Source organism: Globicephala melas, chromosome 16 (assembly GCF_963455315.2).
Source record: "Globicephala melas chromosome 16, mGloMel1.2, whole genome shotgun sequence".
NCBI lineage: Eukaryota > Metazoa > Chordata > Mammalia > Artiodactyla > Delphinidae > Globicephala > Globicephala melas.
This window is the reverse complement of record NC_083329.1, coordinates 1,765,898-1,781,184: the sequence shown is the minus strand read 5'-3', so window position 1 is coordinate 1,781,184 and position 15,287 is coordinate 1,765,898. Positions and strand designations below refer to the sequence as shown.

At 53.7% G+C, this 15,287-nt stretch overlaps 1 protein-coding gene across 1 annotated transcript in view; it reads right to left on the bottom strand.

The window, feature by feature from the left end:
- Positions 1-15,287, bottom strand: part of TCERG1L (transcription elongation regulator 1 like) — a 193,958-nt gene that overhangs the window by 53,294 nt on the left and 125,377 nt on the right. The window contains exons 6-7 of the mRNA XM_060286295.1: positions 12,028-12,116; positions 1,613-1,767 (exon numbers count right to left, since the gene is read on the bottom strand). Of these exons, the coding sequence (XP_060142278.1) occupies positions 1,613-1,767; positions 12,028-12,116 (244 nt within the window). The remainder of the gene's footprint in view (positions 1-1,612; positions 1,768-12,027; positions 12,117-15,287) is intronic.

Below are 15,287 nucleotides of genomic sequence, written 5' to 3'. Positions count from 1 at the left end.
CCGCTGATCTCAAGTTTCCCCAGTGAAGCCAGTACTGTTTCAACCCCTGCGCTCAGGGAGTGGGCCTTTCCCAACACAGCAGCTGATTAAAAATGTACGAGATTGAATCGGAAAGGATCCTTTCTGAAAACGTTAAGTGTTCGCCTCTGACTCTTGGGGAAACGAGATTTGCTGGGGCATCATCGGGAACAGTCAGCGCTCTGCGAGCATCCGATTCCTCTACAGCTGAGGAGAATCTTCCTCCTCTCCACATGCACTTCCACTGAAATCAAGCATCCCTTCAAATAAGGAACGGATGGATTTCATACAAAGCTCTGAAGTGGGTGTGTGAGGAGGAAGGGTTACGTGCTCCCATTCGTGACATGCGGTCTCAAGGGGCGTTCCTATGACATTTGGAACAAAAATTAAATGCTGGAGAAAAAAAACCAAACAGGAATTAGTACCTCAAAATGACCACCATGCGTGAGCTTGAAGGGTGAGACTTTTCTGCATTTTCTAAAATGTTTAACCAGTACACGCTAATTTGATAGTAGAAAACAGATTTTAAAAGCAAAAAAAAAAAAAAAAAAGTTAAATGCAGGCTAATGTCTGTGCTGGAAAGGAAGTTTTGAGTGGCTGACAGATGAGAGGGCTTCCCCAGGTTAGTAACTTCATGCGAAAAGAAAGTCATTAGAGAAATGCAAATCAAAACTACAGTGAGGTATCACCTCACACCAGTCAGAATGGGCATCATCAGAAAATCTACAAGCAACAAATGCTGGAGAGGGTGTGGAGAAATGAGAACCCTCTTGCACTGTTGGTGGGAATGTAAATTGATACAGCCACTATGGAGAACAGTATGGAGGGTCCTTAAAAAACTAAAAATAGAACTACCATACGACCCAGCAATCCCACTACTAGGCATATACCCTGAGAAAAACATAATTCAAAAAGATACATGCACCCCAATGTTCATTGCAGCACTATTTACAATAGCCACGTCATGGAAGCAACCTAAATGTCCATTGACAGATGAATGGATAAAGAAGATGTGGCACATATATACAACGGAATATTACTCAACCATAAAAAGGAATGAAATTGGGTCATTTGTAGAGACATAGATGGACCTAGAGACTGTCATACAGAGTGAAGTAAGTCAGAAAGAGAAAAAAAATATTGTATATTAATGCATTTATGTGAAATCTAGAAAAATGGTACAGATGAACCAGTTTGCAAGGCAGAAATAGAGACACAGATGTAGAGAACAAACGTATGGACACCAAGGGGGGAAAGCGGGGGCAGGGGGTGCGATGAACTGGAAGATTGGGATTGACATATATACACTAACATGTATAAAATAGATAACTAATAAGAACCTGCTGTATACAAAATAAATAAATTAAATTAAATTAAAAAAAAAAAAAGCCAGAGCCTCCCCCTTGGAAGGATCAGTGTTTCTGCAGAAAGCACCACAGAAACTTAATGACTAAATTCTGAAACAGGGAACACGATTCCTTCAAAATCAACAGCCGACATAACCGGGAGAACCCTGCTTCCCTTTCACGCGCACTGGGAATGTACAGTTCAGACTCTTATAAAACTGGGCTCACAGGGCCCGTCTCTTAGTTACTTGTTGCTGCCTCCAGCTTGCGCTTGTGGGGAGGGTCTTCGATGATCCTGTTGAGGTCGCCACGGTTTCTCAAGTCCATCGGCTTCTCCCAGACGGACAGCTGCATCGTCGGGTTGAAGAAGAAAACCCGGTCATCGCCCGTCCAGACCACACACCTGTGTGAATCGAGAAACTCCTCTAAGTTTCCCTCGAAGACCCTTGGCATGAGCCCGACCTCAAAAAGCCCTTCAGGGCTGAAATCCACGCATTTGCGAAGGTTATTTACGCAAAGTATGAGTGACAGTAGCCATGTCTGGCTTTCAGGGTGATTTACAGCTATTTCTCATATGTGATCTCATTTGATTCACAGGTAGACATCGTCCTCACCTTCATTTTACCGGTAAGGACACCAAAGTTCAGAGAAGCGAGCGGCTTAACCGGACCCCAGGAGGTCTGAGCTCTTCCTGTAGGCCAGCTCTCTCCTTTTAGCGGAATTCCCGCTCTGGCCCTGGATCCAGGGACCGAGTAACACGGAGCGTGGTGCCCGGTAAACCTCCCCGACTGGGCGCTGCCCGTGCGGCAGGGTTCACAGACCCTGGAGGCCCACACAGGCGGGCAGCTCACCCCTGTCCAGCAGAGAACTAGCACATGGGCCGCTTGAATCAGCAGCTCAGCCTCAGCTCAGGCCTGGTGTGTTTTCAGAAGAGCAGGGAATTAAGCTTTGCGTTTTCACGTGTAGGATTCTAAAATCTCCGAAAGGAATAGTATGCAATTTTAAGACCTCTTATCTGTGAAAGGTTATCAGGGAGGAGAAAAGGATTACAAAGGAAAAACAGTGAAGAAAAGAAAAACAGAAGAAAGGAAACGCTTCCTTCCTAAGGAATACGTCTGTAACGTGGGAACGCATACAGGAATCCGGATTTGGCCTCAATGTGTCCCAACAAACAAGGCCAGTTAAGGCCACCAGACTGGCCTCTGGCTGTGTCCTGTGACCAGTCTTGTGATGGTGCAGAGAAATGAGCTCTGTACCTGTTTCTGGTCTGGGCCTTCCAGAAGATTCCTCTTGGGCAAGGCCTCTCCCCCTCCTGGACCTCAGCTTCCCCCAGTGGCCTCTGAGGGCCCTGAAAGCTCCTCTCCTCAGGCTTCTCAGAAGCTGTGGGAAGGGGCAGGACAAGTCCACGTGACCTGAAACCCTCTGAGCTTTGATTACTCTCTAGGGGGAGACCGATCAGGGACACTTCTGGGCGGTGCCAGGGCTCCCAGCAACCAGCTCCGGCCTTACCAGACAGACACACGTGGGTGTCTGCCCTCTCTGTGCATCTGAGCCAGCACAGCCACTCTGCTTCCCAAAGAGAAAATCATTTCCACCCTTGAATCTCCATGCTCAGCCCAGCCGGCCACTTCCCATAGGCCGGACAGAGGGTTCAGGCGATGAGCCTCATGTTAGGGAAACTCTGTACAGACCAGGTTCCTTCGTAGAAATGACCTTGAGATGGTCTGTCTGATTTACTACCCGGCCAGGCCAGGTTCATGGGAGTGGTGGACCGAATAATGGCCCTGAAGAGGTCCACATCTGACTCCCTAGAACCTCTGAATGCTACCTTACATGGCAAAAGAGACCTCGCAGATGTGATTAAGTTAGTATCTTGAGATGGGGTGAGTAGCCTGGACTGTCCAGGTGGGTTCAGTGTCATCACACGGTCCTCATAAGAGAAAAGGGTGGGGGGGGTCCGAGTCAGAGAAGGTGTGAGGACAGAAGCAGAAGTAAGACAGACAGACAGGCAGACACACGCACACACCTGGGGTGGGTGGGTAGAGGGAGAAAGAGATTGGAAGATGCTCCACTGCTGGCCTTGAAGTTAGAGGAAAGGGCTAAGGAATGCCGATGCTTCTAGAAGCTGGGAAGGCCTGGAACAGATCCTTGCCTGGAGCTTCCGGAGGGAACCAGCCCTGCCCACACCTGGATTCAGCTCCGTGGGGTCCGTGTTGGATTCTGACCTCCAGAGCAATGAGATGACAGATTTGTGGAGATGAAAGCTCTGAGTCTATGGTAGGCTACCCAGCGCGCTTCACCTCTGGCCCCTCTCCGTCCTGGGTGCCAGCATCCGGGCCTGCCTCCCTCCAGCAGTGACCCAGACCCCAGCACTGTGCCCACAGCATTGGCCCCTGCTGGCCTGGTCAGCCAGGTGGAAGGCCACGACCCGCCTCTTTGGTGGACACACCCTCCAGCTCTAGACCTGCCCTTGACCTTCAAGTGATCTTGAGAGCCACCCTCACCCTCTGTGGCCTTCGTTCCATCATCTGCATAGGCGGGGGGTGGAATGGAGGTTTGTGTTGTTCTGACATGCTCACCGCTGCGGGAAAATTCAGGCAAGACACGAGGGTCCCGCCTTTATTAGACGTTGGGTGGCTCCTGGGCCCACAGGGGCTGGAAGTCGAGGGGCAACGCTGGCAAACTGGACTAGAACCCTGCCTATGGATTGGATCCGCCCCAGCCCCAGCGAGCCCAGGCAGGGGACAGGTAACCTCTCGGGGCCTGGAGGAAGCTGCGTGCCTTTTGGTGCAGAACTCAGCTGGCATAAGACGTTTTTATCGAGTATAAAGCTGCAGGTAATTATGCTGTGCTGTAGGTTACGTATAGCTCCGCCCTGAGTGAATGTCAAGTAAGAGGCGAGCAGACCGGCAGCAGCACAGGGGTGATGGCAGGTCCCACCCGGGCACCTCCCTCCCTGTTGAGCTCATCAAATCAGGTTTGTCTGGGGCACAAAGGCAGCTGCCCACTCGCCCAATTCAGGCTTCTGAAGCCTTCTTTGGCTGGGCTGTGGCTGGAAAGATTTGCTCCAAGACCAAAGCTCTTGGCAGCCACCAGGCTCCGTTCGTAACAGTCTGGCTTGAATTTTTTTTTTTTCATGATGTTTGACTTTACTTGGCCCGAGTGAAAACTTCTAGAAGCATCTTTGGCTCCCTGCGTCCCTGTCTATACACTTAAAAAATTTAAGAGCTGCTGTGTGGACCCCAGGACCCCTGACCTCGCTTGTAGGACAACGAAGTTCTGCAGTTGATACACCTGACAGGGACCGCTGTCCCGGCAGGAAGTCATCCTGTCCCCACCACCCATACACACAAACACGCACACACCAGAGATCTGGGCTTCACAGCCCAGCCCCCAGCAGCCTCATGCCCACAGCCGACTGGTCTATTCCCTCCTCTAAGAGTCATAGAGGGGAGCTGGGGGCGGGGACTGCACGCAGGAGCCCAAGGGCGTGGGGACCTGCCTTCCAGGATGGCTCTGTCTCTCTGTGTCTCAACAGCTCAGACAGCGAATTCAGTCTCCTGGGCCTCAGTGGGCGAGGCTCTAGCCCCAGGTGATTTCTTAAATCCCTTCTGACTTGTATTCTAGCTTTTGTTCTTGTCTCCTAATTTTCCAGTTCAGTCCAGGGCCCCAGTCATGGTCAAGTCGGTGCCCGCCCCCTGGATCAACCTTATGGGCAGGTGCACCCGCCCCCAGCCCCCCCCCCGAGCTGGTCTGCCCTGGGCTACGGAGAGTCGTGCTCAGTGAGTCACTGCCTCACCTGGAGACCACGCCCACCCCAGGGCCGCCTCCCCTAACAGCCAGGGGGTGATAGCATGGGACAAATCCAGGTGTTCATGGCCCAAGGCACCCAAGGTTTGGCCTCCAGCTGAGACCACATCCTCGCTTAGCCCAGCCCCCTCCTGCCCTGCGTCCCCACTGCCCCCCCCCTGGAAATCACTCCTCAGGTAACTGGTAACTCACAGGCACCCAGAGCGCTGTCCCAGGTGCTGCTTCTGGGGACCCCGACTCAGGACAGACCCCAAAGGTGAGGAAGGACTAAGTATTCAGAAAGACCTTTCGAAAGCAAGGCAGCAGGTGGTGTCTGGGACGGGCCACCCTCCCCCACCACCTCCCTCTTCCCTAAAGACCTGCACTCTGGGTTTTCAAAGATGAGACCCGGTCCCACCAAACCCAGCACTGCCATCGCTACAGCAGCTGAAGGACCCAGGGAGTGATGCGCCTGCTGAGAAAGTACAGTCAACTAGGATCTGCCCACGTGGGAAATGTGACTCCATCCCACAGGGGACAGGGTATTTCAGCGAGAATTACTGAGGAGCCGGCAGCCTCGGACGCAGAGGCAGGGAGGTGGTCATGCGTCCATGGGCGCAGAGAGAGCAGCCCCAGGGCAACCCCCCAAAGGCTGTGAGAGACCAGCCTCAGCACACCCCAGTCCTCCCACTGGCTCTGCAGGGCGTCCTGAGGTCCTGGAGCTGGGGGTCTGCCAGACATGAGAAGGTTCCGGTCGGCAGGGGCAGGGCCTGGGTAATAAGAAGCAGCTGGAAGTAGGTGAGTGAAGGTGTCCCGGCCCCTGGCTGCGGGGAACGGGCCCCGTCCTGTGCTGCTGCGGGGTGAAGAGCAACGGAGTTTCAACTTTCAGCCCCGGCAGATGCTGACAGATGTCACCTCCACCTGATGCTGGGCTGAGGGCAGACGGCTCAGCTGGGCAGGTGTCCTTCCCTGAAGAATCGGATACACTCAGACACAGGGAAACATGGGCTCCAAAAAGTCCCCCTGACGCGAGGCCCCACATGTTCTTTATCAGGTGGACACAGTTCAGCATCTCAGTTTCCTGGGTACCCGCCCCTCTGGCTCCAAGCCTGGCTATTAAGAAAGAAGCTTTCCACTGGGGGATCGACTTGGGCCAATTCTTCCCCGATGCTGGATGGGTCTGTGTTGTACCTTCGCTGCCTCGGGGATGCACTGGCTCTGTAAGCGCCCGGGGCTGCGTCCGTGGACGCCCACACCACACCTTCATCGCAGGGAAGAGCCAGCGCCCAGGACCACGGTGTAGGAAACATTCACAACCTCCTACTTTCACCACCCACTGAGCCTCTCCAGCAAGGGAAGAGAGGAGCTAATTAGGGACTTAGTAGGGGATTATCACCTGGGAGATAGAGGAGTGGCAACAATTAGCACGGCACATGTTCCTAGCTAGGCTACAAAAAACCCAGTTCCTGTGCCGTAGGGACACGTGTGGGACTGAAGCAAGGAGCTGGTGGCCAGGTAAATAAACGTGATTCCCCAAGAGAAATCTGCTTATCCACCTGTTATGGTTGGTCTCAACTAGACCAAGCCAGCTGTGACATGCAAAATTAATTTTATGTATTGTTTTACGCACATTTTAAGTAATATGTATACGTTCCTCTGCTTTAATCACCGCTGTAAAATTTCTGGATGGTTGCCACATCCCCTCTTCTCTTTATCTGTCCGCAGATCCCAGAGGACATAATTAGTGCACCAGAGTTAGTTAGGTCCAGTACAAAGCATCCAGACTTAGCAGCCCTATTATAGGAAGATCTGGATTTTAGCGCATGGAATCAGGGACTGCTGGTTTGTCATACAAAAGGATCCCTGCACTCACTTTCACATTGCAAATCCAGATGTTTATGGGTTCTGCAAGATGGAAGTCATCTTTGCTTCTCTCTCCAAGCGTCCATCTCAGCCCAGTGGGGAGAGGGGTACATGCCTTGCCACCCCCGACAGAGACACACCTAGGTCCCTCTCTGCACCTGTTGCTTGCCCCCAAGCGCCCTGTCCCAGGAGGAGTGTCCCATCTGCAGGACATTCACTGGGTCACATCCCCAGGGCTGAGGTCTCTGAGCTGAAAAGGCAGCACCTCCGTGTCCTTTGCTCTCTGTTCCTTTCCTCTTTCTGCCCACCTTTGTCCCTGGGAAAGGGCTGACCTGGAAGGACTGAGCAGCCCCGGCTTCACCGGGCAGGTTGGGTGAGGCACACCGGGGCCCGCAGACATGAAGATTTGAGGGAGAGTAGAAACCTCGCTCCCACTTTCCCTCCTGGGATACCGTGATTTATGCCCAGACATGTGTATCTGGTCCCCGTCCCTGTTTCTGCGCAGAGCTCCTAAACTCTTCCCAAGGGAGGAGGGAGGAGGGGTCGAGGTGGGAGGAGCGTCTTCTTACTCACATCCCAGGCTCCTTCCTCCACGCCCGAGTTCATGTCAGTGAGGGACTCTGGGAAGGTCCTTAAGGAAGGGGGCTGGTGACCAGGGGACCAAGCCTGTGATTAGAAGGTGGGAAATTTCTGTCCCCTCCCCAACCTCTGGGGAGGGGAGAGGGGCTGGAGGTTGAGTCAGTCACCACCGACCAATGATTTAATCAACCGTGCCTATGGGATGAAGCCCCCATAAAACCCCACAAGGACTGGAGAGCTTCCAGGTTGGGGAACATGTGAGATCTGGGGAGTGTGATGCCTGGAGGGGCCATGGAAGCTCTGAGCCCCTTCCTCATACCTCACCCTGTGCAGCTCATCCATCTGGCTGCTCCCCAGTTGTACCCTTGTATAACAACCGACGACCTAGTAAGTAGACGGTCTTCCTGAGCTCTGTGAGTCGCTCTAGCAAATTAACTGAACACAGAAGGAGGTGCTTCGAACCTTGATTTAGAGCCGGTCGGTCAGAAGCACAGGTGACAACCTGGACTTTCACTCGGCATCTGAAGAGGGGGTACCGTCTTGTGGGTCTGAGCCCTGAACGTGGGGTCTGACAGTGTCAGATGGGTTGGCCTGTGGGACACCCAGCTGGTGTGCTGCAGAACCGCTCCATGCGGGTGGACCACACAACCTGTGTCCGAAGTGAGGTCAAGGTTCAGGGGGGCCTTGAGAGCACAGGACACACCGGCGTGTTGCTTTTCACCCTCTAAGCCTGGTCTCCAGCTTGGGCACCTCCGGCTGCCGCGCCCACTGACACCAATGTGCGTTTAGTGACCTGATAACCTGCCGGCTGGAGATGAGGGCAGTGACCAGCCACAGGAACGCCTCGCGTGTGCAGGGGAAGCACCCGCGGGTCCTCAGCTCCCAGCTTGGGACACAGGCGTCTGGAAGGGCCCCAAGACCCTGGCAGTGTGGGAGCTGCCTGGAGGAGGGGATCCACCTGTGCCCCTGAAGACCCCACTTGCTTTAACTTCTTTGTGTAGCTCCTGAAAGATGCTGCCTGCCAGCCCTCAGTCACTGACCATGAACTTATGGTCCCATTTTCAAGTGGTGGAGACAGGGGACAGCACAGAAGCGTCAGGCAGCCCTGCGGAGAGAGTGGCCCCCGCAGGAGGCTTGTTCTCACATCAGAACGTCGTCCAGGACCCCAGACCATCTTCACGGAACACACGCCTTCCGGGCGGCTCCATCTCGACCGAGGCCCAGGGCGTCCAGGAGAAGCCGCCTTCAGGAACAGTCAGCGTTTCCTCCTCTGCTGTTACAGCAACCAGCCGATGCCCTCAGCCAGGCAGAGAATGTGCCGGGGACCCGCTGCAGAGTCCAGCTTCCTCATCCTGGGGGTCTTTCACTGCAGGGAAGTTTGAGTGCTGGCTTCCCTACCAGCCTAAGAGGGCAAGATGGGGGTCGGCTCGGCGGGAGCGGGCCCGGAGTTTGACCGGCTGGGGACCTCCATGGAGAGGACGCACCGTCAAGGGAAGAACACAGTGACTTCAGACACAGAGGCACTCCGGGCGCTCGGCCGTGAGAGGTGGAGACCCACTCGGGGAGACAGCCGAGCCCTCCCGCGGCCCTGCCCCCTCCTCTGGTCACCACAGCCTCTGACAGCGCCTGGAGACCCGCCGGGATCCCTGGACTCACTGACTCTTACAGACCCAGTCACCTCCCCCAGTCTCCCCAGTGCACTGTCGCGTGGACGCCCCACTGTGAATCCCTGCTTACCAGAGAGTTAAAGGCAGCGGGTCCCTGGCACGTTCTCGGTCTGGGCGAGGGCTTCCTCAAGCTTCCTGGCCTGCGATGGCCGGCGGGGACGACAGGTGGAGGAGGCAGTGCTTTGGCCTCCCGCACCTCCAGGAGGTCTCTCTGTCCTTCGTCTCCTGAGGACCTGGCTGACCCCAGGCCCAGGCTGACGACTAGCCCGCTCCCTGGAGGGGGTCGTGGTGGGTGACCCGAGCTCACTGGGTGCAACGGGTGCAGCCCCCAGGGCAGAGGAGCTCTTCCCAGAGGCACATTGCGGTCACGCAGGGCGTGTCCTCACCAAGGCTTCCGTGGGTGCAACACCAAGGTTAAGGGCGCGTCAGACCACGCTGCACACAGCCTCCCCCAGTCGGGAGGGAGGGAGGCTGCAGTAGAAGCCGGTCTGGTGCTGCCCCTACGCCCCCCTGCTCCCTGCGAGGTCCAGGTCCCTCTTCCACTTTTCAGGGGATGCACAGACCCAGCCTCCCAGGTGTGGGGTTTTTTACACACTGGCACCCTTTACCCCGGGCTGCTCAGTGAGGCCGGGCAGCCTCGCTCAGGTGGGACTGAGTCAGGAAGGCAGGGAAATAGGGGAGCAGAGGTGGGAAGGATGCCCAGGTCCGGCCGGCGGGCCTAACTCCCACTCAGAAAGCGCAGCACGGCCTCATCTGAAAGTCCGGACCGCGGCCTGGACACGCCTGCCCTGCGGCACGACTTGCTCGTGCCGTGTGACAGCCTGTACGTCAGGAGAGGGTGGCTCCCTCCATGGCCGCCACGGGGCTGGAAGCCTGATTAATAATTCAAGGCCAAGGACCCACACGGAGGGGCAGCGGCAGACGAGGACGGTGTGACTCCAGGACCTCAGGAAGCATTTTGTGCTGTAACACAGTACTGTTGAGGAATTGACACCACAGCTTCCACAATCAGAAGCTTCTCGGGCCCAAGGTCATGTCCTCTCCCCAGTTATAATCCCCAAGGGCAGCACCACGTGCACAGTAGCAGGGCCACGTGCCCGCACTGAATCTATTCTCACCCCCAGTACGATTTGTGGCAAAGTGAGCTGGCCTTAGAAACACATGTGAGGAGTCTGGTTACAGAAGACCCCAAACAGCATTCGTGGCGTCATAAAAAATAAATCGTTTAATTTTGTTTTGTCCCCCATTCGGTTCCTGGCACCAGGCTCCTAAAGCCCTTGGCATTAGCTAAGTGACTGAGCGTCTGTTTTTACTCACAAGGAGCCCCTCTGAGCACACTCGAGTCTGCTCCCATGCCCCATGTGGTGACTCTTGGAGGACGGGGCTGGGCCCGGAAGGACCCGCTACGGGTCGAGAGGGTTGGTTTGTGGCCTCACCTCACGCCCTCCAGGAGGGGAGAGGGCGTGCCTAGTAATAAGACGTCCATAAAACCTCCTTCAGGTCAGAGAGGCTGAACGTGGTGACCACGTTGGTGTCCTGGGAGGGTGATGCCCCCAAGAGGGAATGGGGGCCCCGAGACCCCTCCCACACCTTGCCCTGTGCCTCTCTTCCACCTGGCTGTTCCTGTGTTGTGTCCTTATAATAAAACCGCTATCATAAGTAAATCACCCTTCTAAGTTCTGTGAGTCGTTCTAGCAAATTCTCAAACCGAGGGGAGGTCGTGGGAAGCCCTGAGTTCGCAATCAGCTGGACAGAGATGCCGGCAAGCCGGCTGGGTCTGAAGGAGGGGAAGAGGGGTGGGACTGAGCCCTCACTCAGCCTGCGGGGTTTTGGCTAACCCAGGAGTTGGTGTCAGAAACCAACTGAATTCATTGCAGGACACTCTGCAGGCGTGTTAGCACAGGGAGCCCGGACCCGTGAGGCATCCTCAGGGTGCCGAACATTTCAGCTAAAGGCAGAGGGCGGGGGGCCCCCGGGTGCCCGCAACACCGACCATTGACCGACCAGAGGAGCGGGTGCCCCGCCTGTCCAGTTAAGAGCACAGGTTCTCGCAGTGAGCAGGTGACCGGGGCAGGGCTGCAGGGCAGGACAGATGCCAGACGTCACTCAGGACACCATGGAGGGCGAATGCCACAGCCTGGGACCACGGACGGCTGCTGCTTCCGCCCTGATGGTGCATTAAACGATGCCAATGGTTCTACTTCTGTTCTCTAAATTAGCTGTTCCTCCCAACTGTATCCTGCAATCTAATCTTCAGGTTTTAAAGCTAATTTTACTATAATAACCTTTTTTTCTGCTTCCAAATTACTCCATTATAAAAGGACATTTAAAAAAGCAAAGCCAGTGGCTCCCTCGTGGAGGGCGCTTTGAGTGTGGCGTACTCAAAGATCAGGAATCCTCACAGGGCAGCTGCAGAGAGCCAGACACATCTTTAATTAACAGCTATTCAGTTACGCTCTTCTTGGAGTAGAGGGAAAGACCTTTGAAGCTCAAGGCGTGCTGCCGTCTCTTCAGACACTGCCTTTCACGGATACATATGCAACAACATTACTATTTGAATACATATTTGCAAATATATTCGAGCAGGATAACTTATCACTTAAATGCTATTTTTCGGCAGAAGGTGGCCACAGTGTGGAGAGCTGCCTGCCAGGAGCTGCAAGTTAATTTTTTAAAACAGCATTACCGACGGAGTATGCATTTCTCTCTGGTGACAACAAGCAAGTGCTGGATCAGACAGGGCTCCCGGCCGCCGGGTGTCTTACCAGGGGGATCCGGGCACCGGGGTGGAGGCCACGGGTCTTGTGCCTTTGGCCGCTCTGTCTTCGCCCGTCACTAGGATCGATGGAACCTCCTTTCAGCAGAGAGAGAAGGAGAGAACTTTAAAAAAATTAAACAGTCCTCTTCAGCTACAGGCAACCGAGTAAAGAATAACAAGTCTTCTGCAGACAGACCTGCCCACAGCAGCTATTAGGTAATGACCTGCTCAGCAGAGCCAGCTAATGGGACCCGGCAGCCACATGAGAATTTAGAATTAATGGTGCCACTGACCGTGTTGAGTGATTCAGACTGAGGCTTCCCTCTAATTATCCCAAATGGGCTCAGCTGCCTGCTTTTGTAGAAACAGACACAGGTGGCGGTGGCTGAGAGGTTGCTTCCAGATGCCTCGGTGTCTTGGGGGCAGAAACTCCCACTGGATTCGTCTCTGGAGATGGGCTGACCCAGGGGCTGGAGTCACTCTACGGCCAAACACTGCCTTCAGCGGCAGAGAACCTTGGAGCAGTGAGGGTCCCAGGTGTGGCTGGGCTGGGCCGTCCCGTCCCTTGACGGCAGGGGAAGTGACAAGCCTGTGTCCTTGCAGTGACTCCCCCCACCCCCTCCTTCTAGAGCATCCACGTGAGGGCAGAGTTCAGGGCGTGTTCTACATTGTGCAGGTGACTGTGGTGCACAGCTGGGTTTGAAAATCGCTCTGTCTCTGTCTTCAGGTAGAAAATAAAGAATGTTTGAATATGACATCACCCAGAAGAAAATGAAGATTATTCCCTAAAGTTAAAAAAAAAAAAAAAAAACTATGGCTGGGACACTTGATCACTGTTCATTATGGTCAGAATCTGGAGAGAAACAGAAGTTGTTTGAGATTAGAAAACATGGGCAATTATGACGCCAACATAAACACGGATCCAAGATTCAGATGAACTTATTTAGCTGCACTGATGTACGACAGGTATCAGATTTTCTTAAACAAAGGGAAACAGAACCAAACTCCTACAGGTGGAACTGAAGAATTACCATGAGGAATTTTTGTTTTTTTAAAGTCAGTGCCATCTCACTTTCGGAACAGCTATAAGAAAGAAATGAAACCGTAGTTAGCACAATAAATTCTAGTGGTGAGGAAACACTGTTTTTTCTTCTATCAGCTGTTTCCATGGTTTTAATCTCAAATTTAGAACAGTATAATAAGGACTGTGTTCTCTTTCACAAAATCAGGTGAGATTAAAAGATACTAGTGCATAATTATTCAACGCAGCAGCCAGGTTCTGAGCTGAGAAAGTCAGGAGCGATCAAAGCTCTAGATTCGTTTTAAAAAAATTAAATGTCACCTAAACTCTGCGGATCTGTTTCTACCATCATCAGTGTCAGCGCTTTATGAGGCGGTGTGGGTGAGGAGACGGTTAGCCATTTGTGCGAAGGATTCAAAGTCAAGGATGCCAATGCTGCCACGCCCCACGTGGGCACCGCTGCCAGGCCGGCTGCACAAGGACAGGAGTCCACAGGCTCGTTCCAGGGCCCCCGAGGGCCACACCGGGACCAGCACTCATGCCCACCGTCCCAACCTCCTTTGAAACAGAATCGTTAGCGAGCAAAGTGCTACGTTATGAGAGCACTGAAACATAAAATTCAAATATAAAGTTAAAAGATCACCAAGGGTCTATAAGGGTAGGAAAACCCCCCAAACAAGTCACGTGAACTCTGGCAAAACCACAGGCAACGGAGTGAACCTGCCTCCTGTTCACTCGGGAGTCGAGCCCGCGACATCGGAGAGAACGGCCAGTGCCGGCAGAGCCAGGCAGAGGATGGATGGAAGGGCCAGGATGAAGAGCTCATCCGGACCAGGTCTAGCGCGGCCTCTGCGCAAGGACCATGGGGAACCGCGTCAATTAAAGGTTAGACAGGTAAGATCCATGACATGAGGGGTGATCTCTTTCACGCCTGTCCGTCCTGGTCTCTTACTGGGGGCTTCCTGGGGCCCTTCATTCATTGAGACGTACAATTACACTGACTAAATGATTTGTAATTTACGTGATTATCCCTAAGTTCATAAGTTGAGGAACGATCTTTTTGTAGAATTTCGGGGTGGTAGACAATGTCTTTGTTTCCTGTGAGAAAATAGCATAACTGGGAGTACTGAGAAACAGTTGTGTTAGAAATATATGATTATATCAAGACCAGAGTTTACATTACTAATCCAAGCAGAAAAACGAGGAGGGATTTTCACTATGAAGCTAACTGAAGAATGAAACCTAACGAGGGGCCTCTGAGTAGTAGATTTCCCCCACTAATTATTCAAGTAAATACGGTGGGACGTGATTTCTGATGGGGACTAACATTTCAATTTGGCAAAGCTGGGGTTCTCTTGGTAATTCTCAAATTACCAAGGTCGCCTTCTTGAGATGCACGCTGGTTATGATTTCCTGTGGGTGATAAAAGTGGCTAATCATGGGCTTCCCTGGTGGCGCAGTGGTTGAGAGTCCACCTGCCGATGCAGGGCACACGGGCTCGTCCCCCAGTCCGGGAGGATCCCACATGCCGCGGAGCGGCTGGGCCCGTGAGCCATGGCTGCTGAGCCTGCGCGTCCGGAGCCTGTGCTCCGCAACGGGAGAGGCCACAACAGTGAGGGGCCCGCGTACAGCCAAAAAAAAAAAAGTTGCATCTCGGGCTTCCCTGGTGGCGCAGTGGTTGAGAGTCCGCCTGCCGATGCAGGGGACGCGGGTTCGTGCCCCGGTCCGGGAAGATCCCACATGCCGCGGAGCGGCTGGGCCCGTGAGCCATGGCTGCTGAGCCTGCGCGTCCGGAGCCTGTGCTCCGCAACGGGAGAGGCCACAACAGTGAGAAGCCCGCGTACCGCAAAAAAAAAAAAAAAAAAAAAAGGCTAATCATGGCATAAAACTTCCCTTCCACACCGAAGTAATAAAAGTGAATTAGAGGCACAGAGCCCAGAGATGAAGAAAGCAGCTAAAACAGAAGAAAGACGATCTGTTTAATAAACCTGTAATTCTGACACGGATGTTAATCTCTCATAGAGAAACCCTACATCAGGGAGCAACAGTTTAATTTGCACTAACGTTCGTGATCCATTTATACCATTTAGCATCGGCACTAATGATGGGGAGGAAGGCGTGGCCCACAGGTGAGTGTGTGCCCAGGGACGTCACTAACAGGGAACCGGTAGGACAACCAGCGGGAACGGGGACGTACCAGGCTGAGGCAGAGACACACCTGGTAACAGCAAAGGAAGAGAGAATGT